General features: G+C 41.4%; 1 protein-coding gene across 3 annotated transcripts in view; it reads right to left on the bottom strand.

The window, feature by feature from the left end:
* Positions 1-4557, bottom strand: part of EGFLAM (EGF like, fibronectin type III and laminin G domains) — a 76758-nt gene extending 72201 nt beyond the window's left edge. For 2 of the 3 annotated variants that reach the window (XM_033086294.1, XM_033086293.1), the window contains exon 1: positions 4449-4557. In XM_033086294.1, the coding sequence (XP_032942185.1) occupies positions 4449-4557 (109 nt within the window). Of the gene's footprint in view, positions 1-4007; positions 4029-4448 lie in introns of those variants that run through there. The other variant, XM_033086295.1, reaches the window with a different exon arrangement.
* Between the last annotated feature and the right edge of the window lie 11227 nt (positions 4558-15784).

Raw genomic sequence — 15784 nt, 5'->3', positions numbered from 1 at the left:
AAGAGGGATTTTTTCTGCAAGGCACACCCAATGACACCATGAAAATCACCTACACATTAACACTCAGTTAAAGCCTGGAAACACTGACTAAAATCGGGGTACAGCTATGACAAGCACCCTACAGGAGTTTTATCACTGTCTAAAGTGACATGGCTGGGAAAGGATGAAAACATAAACCCACTCTCATCTCATTTTTAAAAATGAAAATCTGGCCTGTGGAGGGCTGGCAAGCTGTCAAAGGCAGTCTTTGACAGCCTCAAGGCAGAAGGATCTCCCAAGGATCACTTTAGTGCTCTAGCTCCAAAACAGCCCCTCATCTCTGAAGCATCACTGTGAGCCCCAGTGTCTGGTATAGAATGTCTCAGCTAATTTACCTTTCTGAACACTGGTGGAAGTCTGAATAGTCATTTCAGACACTGGCATTTGCAAAATAGTGCAAATGAAAAATTTCTAGTTTCCTTGTTCAGAGGAAGCTGGCAATTTCATGGTAGAAAATGCACAAGACATTTTGCTGCAAGTGAGACTAATTAAAGAAAATGTACTTCAAAATGAGTAACAATGACATACAAAGTAACATGCTCAAGTGGATTAATTCACTGCATTCCTATTGCTGCCCTGGAAAGTATTATCATATCTCCATGAGGTGGTGAATCAGTTTTCAGAATTTACCAGACCATGGACCCCAGAGGTACAAGAGCAAGTCCAATCAAGTGAGAATGTCACATATTGTTGCGATGCAACTTTCACCTGAAGGTGACAAACAACAAATACATATATAATTAGTGTTTGATTTTATTGGGGTTGAAGACATCAGACATTTTTGAAACTGCAAGAGGATGATACTAATCTTCCCTTAAATAAATTATTCACATCTTCTTTATTAGTTCTAGCTCACAGATATGCACTGTTTCTGACAGCTCTACATCCCTCACATTAGGAATCATGCAGCTTCAGAGTCATTCCTCTTCTCAGACACTTCACATCCAACAGCAAATAAACCTCACCCTTGCACACTTTATGCGTGGGATTTATTATGACAGTGAATAAGAATTCATGCTATTGTTGTTCCAAAAAGTTGTAATATTTAAAAACTCAAATATGCACCTTCCTTCCCAAAGTCTGTTGGATTTTTTGTAGACCTGATTTAAAGGCAGTTTGACCTGTTTTGATACATAAATACAGCTAGACTTTCAAAAGTGTTCCTTATGTAGCAGCTCTTATTATAGTCAGATTTCCTAAAGAATTCAAATGTCTCAGAGCCAAATCCTTTGGAAAAAAAAAGTCATTTACTGTAGTGCTGACCAAGGATCTCTACTCCTTTGAAACTGTGGCCCTGATATTGAGTGCTACTCTCTTGTAAAGTCTTCAGACTGTAACTGGTCTGATTCCTTCAGCATTTACACAGAAAGTCAGTGATGTCTACTGCTATGGACATCTGGGAAAGAGATACAAGCCAAATTCTTTATTTATATTAGCTGGCAAGAATAATATATTTATAAAAGGAGAAGCATTCCTAAGCATCAGATATGATTATTTTTGTTCTCCATGCAGACCAACTTAACCGTTTTATTATTCTACAGGGCGTTGGAATTTTACACTCTGTTACTGAAGAAGCATCAATGCAACACAGTACAACAACTTTATGCCATGAACATCCACAAGACAGGTCAGCTCTTCCCCCTGAAATTCTCTAAAATCAGACAACCATTAAAATTAAATACTGTGTTTGTATAAGAAGCAGAGAAACACACTGGGAGCTCATTTGAGACTCTCTATTCTTCAACCAGTTGAAACTTGAAACAGAGATGACAAAAACCTGTGTGTTTGCAGAAGGTAAAAGCAAGAAAAAAATGTGAAAGCACCCGTATGAGTGCCAGATTCTGGGAGTACAAGATATAGAGAATCCTAGGCTAATCTGTTCCCAGCTATACTATTCACCACACGGTGTCTAAGGATTTGTTTTAAGCCCTTCCCAAAGAGTCTGTCATCCTGTTGCCTTGTCTTCAGAAAATGTATTATGTAACTGTAAATAAATGTTCTAATTATTTTAGCAGTCATCAAAATGTCTTGTATTTGAGTACACAGCCTTTTCCCCTGAAGATTAAAGAACTTGCATGTGTGGCCATTTTACTATATATTTTTAACTTCATGAACAGATTTATTACTTTGATGCTTTCTTGGGATTACAAAACTGATCTTTGTAAACTAAGCCCTGAAGTGAAACTTGGGGAAAATGGAGATCCATTTACTACCTTTTTTCTTTAGATCCACAGGACCTGCAAGTCAGCTTCTGTTATTGAAGATCAACTTGGTTTTTGACTTCTCTCTTGATACAACCTCTTGCTTTCACCTCAGTTAAAATACCTGTACAAGTCTCACTTCTATCACTATTGAAAATGCCAAATGAAAGAAAAAAAATCCTGAAGAACTTTTTATTATCTTATGTCTTCTTTACAGACCAAATGTGTCATTTTGGATGTGTGAGTAAATAATAGTTATTTTCCACTCTTAACAACCCAGCATATTATGTGCTGTAGAACAAGGCAGAGATGTTTCAGATACCTGAAACTACACCAGTTCTGAGTGTTTTGAGAACAACATTTCATTTCAGTCATGGGATTCTTGGGAGCCCTCAATTCCAACAGTCCCTGCAAAATGCAGATGAGATTTACATCACATCTATATATACCGCTGCACAAAAACAATGTGGGTGATTTCCCTCTTCAAATCTTGCTGCAAGAGTATTTTCAAATGTTTGCAGAGAGTTTGAAAAAATTTTGTCCAATAAAACTTATTACTTACTTATACCACAAAAGAAGCAAGAAAGGAATGATTGAATGAGTCAGTGAATCTGAAGCATATTATAAAAAATTAACATAAAATGTGTCTTAAAAAAATAAGGTAAACACAATACTAACATATTAATTAATTTCCTTCACAAAACTGCAATTAGTTTCCAAGCTTTAAACTGTTTTAATTTAATGTACAGAAATGCATTTTTTCCAGGTCTGCCATTCTGCTGTGACTAGGGGAAGTAAGTACAACAGCATGTCACAATCAAAGAATATTTTAAAATATTTGCACATTTGCCTTCCTAACTTCACATATCCTGTATTTTTAATGCAGCGACTAATCATCTCATTTACAATGACTGTCTGCCTAATTTCCTCAAGTACTTAATGGTGGCTATTATGACAACCAAGGATCATGGGACTAGATCCCTAAGAGACAAGGTCAGACCAGTAAAATTAGCCATCTGTCCAGTAAGGGTTTTAAGCTCAGGCTGCATTTAAGTATTAAGTTTCCAAGGCATTTGTTTTCTTCTCATATGAACAAGAAAATGCACAATAGTGATTCTAAAAACCAGCAATAAATATATTTCAATACTGTGGGATAGATACAAAAAGGATCTGAAGTGACAAACACTTTGTGAGATGAGGCAGAACTTACTAAACTTTTAGTCTTTTCAATTGAACTGATCTCAGTGAACTCTGTGATAAGAGTCGGTGTTGGTCACAAAGACCCCGGGATAGTCCCAGTGTTTGAGACAGTCCCGAGCACGTTTATCTTCTCTTAGCACCGCAATTTGCAAAGTACACAGAATGTCAAACTTCACCATGCACTGTGTCTCATCTCATGTTTACATTTTACCTTACTGTTTCATATGCTGCAGACTGTAAAAGGGTTTTAAGAGACTCAGGGGTTTAACTTTCAGCTCTAAGGACTGTGCAGGACCTCCTTGATCAGCGCGCAAAGCTCCCGGAGACAGCCGTGGGAACCGTCCCACAGGGCACGGCAGCGCTCAGCCGGGAGCAGGACCAGCAGGCACACCACATCGTGCTCGGTACACCGCAGATACCTTTCTGGGACAAATTATTGCTTCCCTGATAATTTTTCTTTTACATTTACTACTCTATGCCTTAGGTTATTCTCTGCCAGACATAAAAATGCCACAGCCAAGGAACAGCCTTCCTGACAGGTTACCTCTGACTGGCTTAGGGGCTCACCTGGCTTCTAACTCTGCTCACGCCTCACCGCAGGTAACAGGATCCGGGAGAAACCGGATAAAATTTTTGCCGATTTCTTCCGCAGTAGCTGCAGCCTGGTCCTGGTCTGTAAATCCAGTGCGCCCACCGGCACTGGGTGTAAGATGTCAGAGAACACGGGCCATGCACCGACCTCGCAACTTCGCGGGTCCCTGCCATCGCCTGGGCATCCTCTCTTCCCCCTGCGAGGGAGCAGGGCTCGCAGGGAAGGGCGAGGAGCGGCGAACCCCCCGCCGGGCACCGCAGCTCCCGGACTGACCGGGTGGCCGCACCTCAGCCCCCGCTGCCCACCGTGGGGCCGCCCGGCCCGGGGCAGCCCCAGCGCTGAAAGGACGCGGAACTTGGCCGGGGCAGCGTGCGGCGGGGCGGGCAGCCCCGGTCCGGCGCTGCCGCCCGTCCTACCTTGCCGGCGGGGGATGTTCCTGCGCGGCGTGGCCGCACACCCGATGCACGAAGCCAGCAGCAGCACCAGGGCGAGGCAGCGGCGGTGGCAGCCGCCCGGCACCTCCATGTGCGCCGAGTCCGCCCGCCCGAGCGGGAGCGGGGCCGGTGGCCGCGGGCCGGGGGCGCCGCGAACCCTCCGGGCGCAGCCGGGAGCGCAGGAGCGGGGCCGGCGCGGAGCGGAGCGGACAGCGGGGCTGGACGCGCCGGGCAGGACCGGGGAGGGACGGAGGGAAGGGGGGAGGAGGCTGGCTCCGGCCCTTGATGGGATTACGGCCGCCCGGCGCGGGGCACGGCTCGGCGCCTCCCCCGGCTCCCCGAGCCAGCCCCGCCGGAGGGGTCGCGGCGTCCCCTGCCGGGAGAGCCCCGAGCCGCTCGCAGCCAGGCCCTGCCTGCGGGGAGGGGGCAGCGCCCACCCTGGTGCCATGGGGCGCTGTGCCACCCCTTCCCCAGCGGGGACCCCCGCCCGGCCCCCAGCCCCGGACCGCCCTGCGGGACCCCAACTCCGGTGCTGCCCTCCCCAGGGAGCGTCTGCATTTCACACGGGTTCCTCCCTTTTTTTCCCGCGAAGGTGTGGGGTGAAATGCTAGCCAACTGCTGGGGCGAAGGCGAAGCTAGGAAGGGGATTTGGTGAGGAAATTGTTGCCGAATTAAGAGGATAAATTAAGTTTAATCCCCCTCCCCAGATGGAGGCTGAGACCTATCCAGCCACTCAGACTAATATAGAAACCCCCGTGGAGATTAGAGAGAATGGAGAGGGATGGGGGAGGAAAGCAAAGGGAAGAGCTGGAGTTTGATGATCCCAGAAAAAACCTGAGATAAACAAGAAATCCAAAACATCTCTTCAGAGCAATGAAATATTGATGGGATGAAAGACCAAATCTATTTGGTTCAGTATCCCATCTCTGAAGTTTAAAAGAGAGAAGGAAGAGCAAAAACTTCTTATTAACAGGCTTGGGATTATCTGCCCTCTGCTCCAGGTCTCATCGTAAATTTGGTTAGAGATCAGTATAAACCCTGAAACACCAGAGTTGTTATGTCTTGAGGGTTTGTGTGGGCTTTGGTTTGGAAATTAGCTTCATTTGTTTATTTTGCTGTTTACTTTGATAACTTTCAGTGGGTTTGATGTCCATATAAATTATGTATGTTTATACAATCTCTTTGTGAATCTGTAAAACTGATACTCTGTTCAATGGGTTCCATGCTGTAATTTTATTACATGTGGAGGAAGAGATCAGAAGAAAAACCGTCTCTCTGTGGGAACAATGCTGATATAGGAAAATAAGGAAATCTGTACCTCTTCAGGGTATGAGACAAGACGAGGAAACGGTGATGAAGTCCTTTTGGACAGAAGATCAGAGGAAGGGTGTTTGAACCCCTACCCTGTAAAAGCACTGCAAGTACCTCAAGAGGAAGTCGGAGGCAGTAATCAAAGTCTTCACAAGAGACAGTAGAGAGGACAGCCCTTTCCTATCTCAGGGACAAGGAGACAAAAACCTGGTCCCCTTAGAAAGGGCAGCATCCAAGTTTCAGGGTGATCAGTGCTAGGAGAGCATGCTCGAGGCTACAGGAATTAAAGATGAGTAGTTTTGTTAGCGTGGTTGGGATGCCAGTGGTATGTCTGTCTCACACTCTTATCTGCCTGCCTTTGCAGAGACAGAGGAACTGCAGTACATGTGGGAGACGTGCAGGACTCATGGCAGAAATTCCTGGCAGGGTCAGTAACTGTGGTGTGCTGTGAAACTGCAGTTTACAGGGCAGACAATGAGCTCTGGATTCCATATTTGCCCAAAAGGCACATGGACTGCTCACTCGTTGGCGAAAATGGCAAGCAGATCACAGCCAAGGGTGGAGAAAAGCAAAGCCTGTCCTTTATATGCACTCCAAGTAATTGTGGTTTGTACAGTGTGCTGTCATCAAATCCATTACAATTTCTGCTTTTCTTCTTACTTGATCTCCTTCCTCCCTTCTTTCACTCCCCCATTTCTTTCCTCTGACCTTCTTTTCTGGCAGTAGTCATAATAACTGCTGTAGTTTGTCTTCTCACATATGCCTATCTACCCAAAGTATTCTGTGATTAAGTTGTAGTTGGACATATTGAGGCCAAAATGATTGGAACACCAAAGTTGATACTGCTGAGTTTCAGGGAGTTATAAGATTCAGACTAATTTTGTAATTTTAATTACAGTTTTGGGAGATTATCTCTGCAGCCATGCAAGTTGGCAACTTGCCTTCTGCTGCGATGAAGCAGGATATTAGTTCTGGATATATGGAGAGGTGCTCTTCCTGAAAATCCTACCAACAAAGCTAATCCACCACAACCTGGTGAATTCCCTTTAAATAACAACATGACTCCAGTGGCTTTCTCACTGGTAAGATTTTTACACTCTCCTCATTGGCATAGTCCCTGTTGTCTTTCAGTAGCATACTGATTAAAATTAATAAAACTTGGCACACATTTGTTAATGCAACCTATGTCCAGAGGGAGACTCCATTTTAGTGGAGTATATAGAATTATAACTTGCTGTTCATTGATCTGGGAGAGGATGAGTTACATGAAATTTTGACAGTGCTGAGTTTTGGGAGTTAGTCTGTTGCTGAGTTTTGTTCCTGTCTCAGGCCAGCTCGTGAGATACACGATCATCTTACAGACAAAAAATTATCTTTATCAGGGAGGACTCTGTTGAAACAGAAAAGCACAGTTATGCTATCTCTTGTGATACACTGAGACATCTCTTGACTGCATATTCACCCAGCTGCTTCTCCTTGTCCTCACCTGAAATTTGTTCTGTCTGGATTTGGCTTTAATCAGTGGTCTGAAATTGGATTCAGCCTCAGAGCCATGTCTATATCAGTGATGAGATTTTTCTTTTGTTGCTGAGAATATGTAGATGTGTAAAATATCCATCATTGTGCCCAGTTCTCCAGTGGTTTTAAATACTTGATAAGAACTGAGACAGAGTCTTTCAAAAGTCCATGAACTCAGGAGTCAAGTGGTGGTGGAGGCAGTTTTCCATCATTATCTCCTCCACCAGGGAAGATAGAACTGAGCGAGCAATGAATTTGGATATACTAGCTTCTGTTTAGGTTGACTCTTCCATTCTTTCTCTTGCTCTGTGGCTCTAGGAAGGAATCAGACTCCAGTCCACATAGTTTCTTAGTGAAGCAAAAGGATACAACACAGAGAATTTTCCCCTCACCTGACTTCCTTGAGAGGCAATGCACATGCATACAGCAGTAGGGATGCAAGGAATGATGTCCTAGGAAGGCAGTAGAGAATATGTCTCATACTTCTGTGTACTCAGACCCCTCTAAAATCTCCACATTGAAAAGGATCAACTTGATTCAGCATGCAGCAACAAACTGAAGCTGAATCATATGTTATATCAACATGTGATTTGCAAGTCCAGAATCAAGAGCCACCTCTTTTCCTTGAATAGGCAAAAAAGGAGATAAATGCAAATCACCAAATTTTCAAGCATGTCCATATCCTCCCCTTCAGGTTTTGAAGGCCCAATGTAACAGGACTCCATTTTTTTGGTAAATTTCAAAGTTGGCATGTCAGGACTCTCTAAGAAACAAAGTGTGTTGTGCAGGCATCTAGACCATTACTCATTCACAGTTAAAAACAGATAGCTAAACACCTGATTTTACTATAGATCACTGTGAAAGGACCTAAAACAGGATGTTTACCCCAAAACTATTTGGTAGGAGCAAGGAAACCTGTGTTTGTGGGCAGTTAAGTGAGCAGATGGAGAGACTGGGTAGCAGAAGAATCTGGCCAGCGTGGTTAACAAGCTTCTCCATGGGGCTAAAGAGCCTCGTCTTTGCTTGGAGCTTGTCCTCACTTGAAAGAGGAGTCTAAATTTATAACATTTTCTAGAGTTGCTCAACATGTGGATACATTTAATACAGAATAGGATTAAAAGAAAAGCAATGAAAAAATATTTTGAGAGAGAAGTGTACAAATAGAGGCATCTTATGTTGAAATGGGATATTTTATACCTTTAGAATTCTTTTAATGATGACAGTATAGGGGACAGATTTAATATTTGGAATCTGAACATTTTAATAATTATGAAGAATTGATTATTTTCTCATTAACTAAAGATTTAAAAATTTTCTTGTTCTCCCTCTTTTTTAATGATCAGCATTTTTTAAAAGACAAGTTCCAAATATGCAAATTTGATAATGATCCACTATAGATTTCTGTCAGAAGCTTTTCATGGGTTCCTCTTGAAGGAAGAGCATACATTTTTGACCTGTTAAGGTTCTTTTTGTATGCCAAGGTCACTGTATCTATTTTACTGTCCTGATATCAATTCCAATGAGATACTGATTAAGAGTTATACCAATAGGTATGTGCGTTAACTAGAATTATATAGAAGAAAATATCTTTTTCATTGACTTTAGTAACTTCATCAATTTATGGAAAATGAAAGGACTATTACTTACTAGCTTTTAAAATTAAACCAGGATATAATGCCTCTTAAAACCAGCAAACTTTTATTTATCAAGTCACATTCAGCTTTATAGCAATAACAAACAAATCAATGGTAATTTGTATCTTATTAAATTAGGAACCAGTGATGTTCCATTAATTACTATATTTGTTGTTTCTACTAATCTTGATAATAAATAATTGCAAATAACTTACAAAATGCCATAGATGTTCATAGAGTGTATACGACAATTTCTCACTTAATCCTATAACTCTTCTGCATAAACTGTTTTTTCACGCTTAACTAAACAGAGTGTCTTGGGTACACCTTTTTCTGATACTATACTGACAATGTACATCTGAACAATAGATTGGGAAGTTCAGGCTGCCCAACAAACTGAAGGGGTAAGGGCTGTGGAAACTCAAGTTTCCTTGAGGAGTTGGTAGGGCTCCTTCCTTAGGATATTACTAGGAAACACATATAGGTTTATGTAAATTTAAACTGCCTTGTAACAGTGAAGGGATGAGTTTATCCTATTAGGTTCTTAGCTTCTGGCACCATCTACTTATTTTAGATCTGGATCTGAACTGAGCTTCAAGGCACTTTCTATCTCTGTGTTTTCCATAAGATAGTCTATGAAGTCCTGATTTAATTCATTTAGGGGAAGGAACCCAAACAATCCCTGCCTGCCATTTACTCATATCTTAATATAGAAACAACTGTACGTCAGAGACATACTACATATGGACATGGATTAAATGCTGAAAAAACAATACCAAACACAAACAGCATCAGACTTCTCTTGACACATATTTGACATATGTTTATTACCCAAACTGACAGTTTTAAGTCCATCAACCTCTCCAAGGGCTCAGATTCTTTCTGTCCTCCATTGTCTCTCATATGGACTGGCTGTAGCATTGCCAGAAAGCACACACGAGCATCTGCAAGCAGTGACTGCAATACAGAGAAAAGAATCTCTACAACCCTCATTCACGTGCTGCCAGGTCTTCCTCCTAACCTCCCTGACTCCTGCTGTACTCTGGGCTATTTTCTGGTCCCTCCACATCTTTGCTTCCTATGACATTCGTTTCAGAATGGTTTTATTAAATGCATTTCACGGGTTACTTGTACTCCATCAGGACTTGAAACTGCAGCTGGGACACACAGAGACCAAGAGATAACAGAGGAAGGCCTAGTTGTGGGCCAGACCTCTAAGCATGCCAGAAGTAAACACTGAGGACCAAAGTGGGGAATGGGAGACGGATGAGCAACAAGGAAAACAGTGGTCTTAACCCTGCAGTCATCTGGCCAGTCATCTAAACCATTGCATTCCTCTTTCACCCTCACTAATTTTCACTTTTTTAAAATGCTGCATTAGTACATACTATGTTATCAAGTGTTCTTCCCTAACACAGTACACATTTTTTATTAGTCACACTTTGCATGTATTTATAATTAAGATAATCTATATTTATAATTTATAATAATTTATAATTAAGAGCTAGTATGCTAGTATTACAATGTTAAAACAACAGGGTTACAGGGAATAAACAACAGGGGTTCCATCTGTGGGCCAACTTTGTTGCTTTGTTTAAAATTTAAAATAATATGTGATTAGGAGTGAGCACAATCATTCATTTGTGCCAGCACTCCAAAATAGATGTTGTAGTCTATGTGTTCAAATCCTAAAATGTAATCCAGTAGTTTTTATCCTGTAGTTTCTTTTGGTAAATATTACTTTTTCTGACTCCTGTAGCAAAGAATTTGACATCTCTTTGGTCATAGATTAGGGTGTCAGTGTGCTACAGATGTCCAAAGTAAGCTCCAAAGACCATCCAATCAGAGTAAATTTAACTACAAGATTGGAAGATTCTTCAGCAAAGGAGCCCCTTGGAAATGGGGCCCAGCAGCATGTGTGGTAGCTTGTAAGAGCTAAACCTGACACTCGTTATTTATGAGAAAGCTATGTAGTTATTCTTTCTATCAGACTTGTTTGTGGATTTGTAGGTTCCTGTTTTAATAACCTTGTTTTCCTTCTCCTTTTGTCTTCCTTGGCTGTGTTTTGGTTAGGTGGAGATAGCACTGTTTTAAACTTAGGCACTCTTTTATAGTGTCCTTTATTCAACTCAGAAAGAAAAAGCAGAAGCACAAAGACCAAAATTTTTAAAAAAATCTCACCTAAGAATATAAACATATTTTTATACATCTCTCTTACCCTTGCATCTCAGATAAGTCATAATTCCCAGGTTTTAGCAGACTTAGCATAATTCCCTGGTGATTTAGCAGAGAAAGTTCTTCTCTTGCCAAGTCAGTTCTTTGGGCCAATGGTAAATGCAAAGAAAAGCAGCAGAAGGAAGAAATGTGCTCTTTTACAAACTTGATATTGCTTTAGACACTCATAAAATTTAAACGCAGCAAATATTAAATATTTATTATTTATAAGTGTGGGAGGTGTTGGAAAATATGTTTTTTCTGTCTTTTCTTTATGATTGTAATATTAAAAAAAATGAATGATCCACAATGCTTTGAGGAGCTCAGGGCACCATCTCCATATTTGTTTTCCCATTTCAGTCCTTCTGCTGCTCTCAAAAAAAAAAAAACCCAACAAAAAAACCCAAAAACAAACAAAAAAGTGACTTCAAAGATTGTTCTTCAATGTTTTTCTGTTTAATATAATATGTATAATCTCCCCACACTTTCACCTTCACAGACTGGTGAAGTTAACTCTTACTCCTAATTTCTCAGGGTATTTTTCCCACATTTGTGATCAGGATTTCAGAATAACAGGATCACAGGATGGATCACTGTGGGTCATCTGGTCCAGCCTCCCTGCTCAAGCAGGGCCATCCCAGAGCACATGGCAAAGGATTGCATCCAAACAAATGGGATATCTCCAGACAGGGAGACTCCACAGCCGCTCTGGGCAACCTCTTCCAGTGCTCAGTCACTGCACAGTAAAGAATTTCTTCTTCATGCTCAGGTGGAACTTCCTGTGCATCAGTTTCTACCCCATTGTCTCATGTCCTGCTGCCCAGCACCACCAAGCACAGCCTGGTTCCTCCTCTGACCCCTCCCTGCAGACACCAATGAGGTCCCCTCTCAGTTATCCCTTCTCAAGGCTGAACAGGATCTATTGTCTCAGCCTTTCTCACAACAGAGATGCTCCAGTCCCTTCATCACCTTTGTAGCTCTCTACTGGACTCATTCCAGGAGCTCCACATCTCTCTTGTGCTCCAGAGACCAGAACTGAGCACAGACTCCAGGTGAGACCTCCCTAGAGCTGAGGAGCAGGGCAGGATCATCTCCCTTAACTCCTGGCAGTGCTCTTCCTAAGGCATCCCCAGATTCTGTCAGGCCTCCTGGCCACAGGGGCACTGCTGGCTCATGGAGAGCTTGTTGACCCCCAGGACCCCCAGGTCCTTCTGCACAGAGATGCTTTCCAGCAGGTTGGGGCCAGCCTGTGCTTCTTCCCCAGATACAGGACCCTGCATTTGTCATATTAGAATTTCAAACTGTTCTTTTCTGTCCATATTTCCAGCCTGTCAAAGCCCTTCTTGAAGGGCTATAGAGCACTCTGGGGTATCATCTGCTCCTCCCTTCTTAATTGCCAGAAAGAGCACTAAAAGATGCATTTGCAGAAGGAATTATATTTCTGGGAAGGTCATTGAAGAAGTGGAAGACCACAAGATCTGCTAGTTCACTCAGTTTGTTTTCCTCGTTCCATAGGGAAACACAAGCACTGGAGGAAAAAGCAAAAGTTTTAAGAAGTTGAACTTTTCTTTCCAAGTCAAGAAGAAAACTGCTGAATGAGTGCCATGTGCCTTGTGGGAGCCCAGTCATGGTCTGGAGTGTTTACCTCTCCAACCTGACATTAAAAACGTCTCCAACTAATTCTGATCATTGATTCATCCAAGATGCTCCTCCTCTATCTCTTTCCAAAGATCATGAAAATGTCATTTGCCACACATTAATTCACTGCCTTGAAACACAGAAAATACCCAAGAGATAACTCCAGCTGTCTTGCAGCTTGACAAGCCTCTAAGGAGCTTTTGAAAATCATAATTTTTTTAAGATATCTTTAAAAGCAGTTTTAAGTGTTTGCCCCAGTAATGTTTATGTTTAAAAAGCTGACCAGGATAGGATTACAAGGTGAATGAGTTGTGAAACCTTTTAACTTTCTCAATTTTTGACTAAGAAAATAAAAAAATAAAACTAATTTTTTTAGAAAAAGTGTTGTTATTATTATTTGTTATTTAACACAAGATGTATTATTTATTTCACAAGCTTAAGTCTACATGATCTTACATCTTTCTTGTCATTATAAAAGCCCCCTACTTGTGCAAATATGAAAACAGTGGGTTACTGAGGTACTCATTTCTTCCGAAAATCATGATAATATTTTTAGACTGAAAGATGTTTCAAACAAGACAGCAATTTCCTTTTACTTACCTGCATAGGGTAATATCTAGGTTCCACAAAATTCTAGAGGGACAAGTTCAACTGTGGCTACTAAGGGTGACTGCACAAGAACTGCCCAGACTGTTGACATGAGGGGTCTGGGAGTTTCTTTGTTTCCCCAAGAGAGAGCGACCAAATGAACTTTTGAGTAGTCATAGAGCAGCAGATTTTTTGGAGTAGGAAATGTCATCATCATTCTTCTTGTTTATGTTTATAATGACTATGTTGTGGATCTGTATTTCAGGTTCCAAGTGTCTTGGTGGGCTGCAAAGCAGTACAAGGAAAATGGTGCTGATCTGTAATGCAGTTTCAGGAGATGAGTGTACTGTTCCATTGATGTAACCACAACTCTGAAGGTGTCTGATAGCTTCTGTGCAGGGCAGCTCTGCACTCACAACACGTGTGATATCCATGCTAGTGTATGTAAAACTGTTTCAACTCTTGGTCAGTTGTGCTGCCCTCTGGCCTGTTCATGTATCTCCATTTCCATTGACTTTGAAATTCAATGCCAGATTTTTTCAGCACAATTTTCTATATGCCAAGGCAATTTTGACTTGCATTTCCACTCAACAGTCGTGTTGCAGAGTGGGTGGGATGTAGGACAGTGTTCCTGTCCCAATGCCCATACTGAGCTAGTTTTCCTGAAGTTACCATCCCAGTTTCAATGCTGACTACCTTGCTGTTTGCTTCTCTGTTACTCACTGCTGAGATGTATGGTATTCCAAGTACAGAGACAAAGTCACTGTGAGGCAGTGGTTTTGGACTTGAAGTTATGCATTAATTTGGCCAGCTGTCTCCTTGCCAATGAACATACCAATTTATTTTCTCTCAGAGACAGGGAACAGAATGGTATATTCAGCTTGTAATTCAGATATGAGTTCTCCATCTGATTTAGCATTTTTTACTATGGATCTAATACAAATAAGACACTTCCTTTGTAACTTAGACCACATGGTTCTGCAAAACTTATTAATGCAATTGCCTTACTGGACTGGAACCAAAGCAGGTAAATTCAACTGAAAACCTTTTAGCGACTTTAGTGGATTTTTGCATTTGTCAGATGAATGTTGAGGTGTTCGGGCATGATTTTTAATACCTCTATTCATAGGAATACAGGAAGCTGCAACAACTCTGCTCCTACTCAAGGCAAGAAAGGGCAGTAGTTGGGAAGCACCACTTCGTATTCTGATCTGTACACATATAAAGGACTTTGTATCCAACTTCCAGACAGTAGGAAGGTCTCTGAGCTACACTGCTCTTTTGTAAGAGCAAAACTCTTGTGTAGTCTTATAAGACCAGAAACCGAATGGGGACACTGTAAGAACCCATCAAATTTATTTTCTAACAGAAAGTTAAGAAGCAACAAATTATGCTTTGGCTTACAAGACAGGAGAGAGGAAGACATTGACCCAGCCCCCTAAAGACTGCCCTTCTTCTTCAGGTGCATGTACTGCACTTTATTAGGGTTTTCTAAACAGTCCTAATATCTCCACAGATATTCTGTAACAAGGATGGTAAACCTAAGGCTTAAATATTACATCATCTGTAATATTTAAAATAAAGAGCTAAAGGGAAAAATAAAATAATGGTTGTTGCTTTTTTTAAAAATAATCTTCTATAGGAATTAGACATCTCTGTGTGCCTGCTCTGCTGTTGTACAGAGCATGTGTACTAGGTGGGATATGGATACTTAATGAATGTCATCAGGTCTGCTCCTTCATTAGGCCTGATTCCAAGGGATCCTAAAAATGTGCAAAACTTCTTAAATCCTGTCCAGATAAAATTTCCAGACATAACAAAAATAGCCTGAAAAATGGTTGCTCTAACTACATTGGAGAGCTGCCTCTTTCATGTTTATATTCTAGTAAGCAATGAGCTCTATCAAATATTAGATAAACTACCTACTTTGTAGAAGGAAGTAAATACTGACTTTTACACAATTTGAAAGTGAAAATACAACAGCTTATACTCAGAGTAATCTGTCCATCTCTACCCATATCTGTGGAGCTATTCTGGATTTATAATGCCATTTTTCAGCTCAGAATCATTTTTCAGATCAGGCTCAAGACAGAGCAGTGATAAAGGGCATATACATAACTATAGATTAAATAGAATGAACCGGGCTGTCTTTCTCTATTCTAGTTACTAGAGGAACCTCCATATAAAAAAGACAAATCTCACGGACACTGGATGCAGGAAGTCCAAGGATTTTATCAAGAGGAGGTACAAAGTAATTTTTTGCTATGTAACTCTTAGCTTGTTGTTTCATCTGAAACTGCCATAGCAACAAATGCCACCTGTATCTTTGCTTTGCAACACATTTCCTGAGGTCACTTTGCTGCTGCCCAACACGCAGATGACCAATCAGGATATAAATGTATGTCCCCTTCACAT

The sequence above is a fragment of the Catharus ustulatus genome, chromosome Z (genome assembly GCF_009819885.2).
Source record: "Catharus ustulatus isolate bCatUst1 chromosome Z, bCatUst1.pri.v2, whole genome shotgun sequence".
Taxonomy (NCBI): domain Eukaryota; kingdom Metazoa; phylum Chordata; class Aves; order Passeriformes; family Turdidae; genus Catharus; species Catharus ustulatus.
This window is presented reverse-complemented; position numbering and strand designations above follow the sequence as displayed.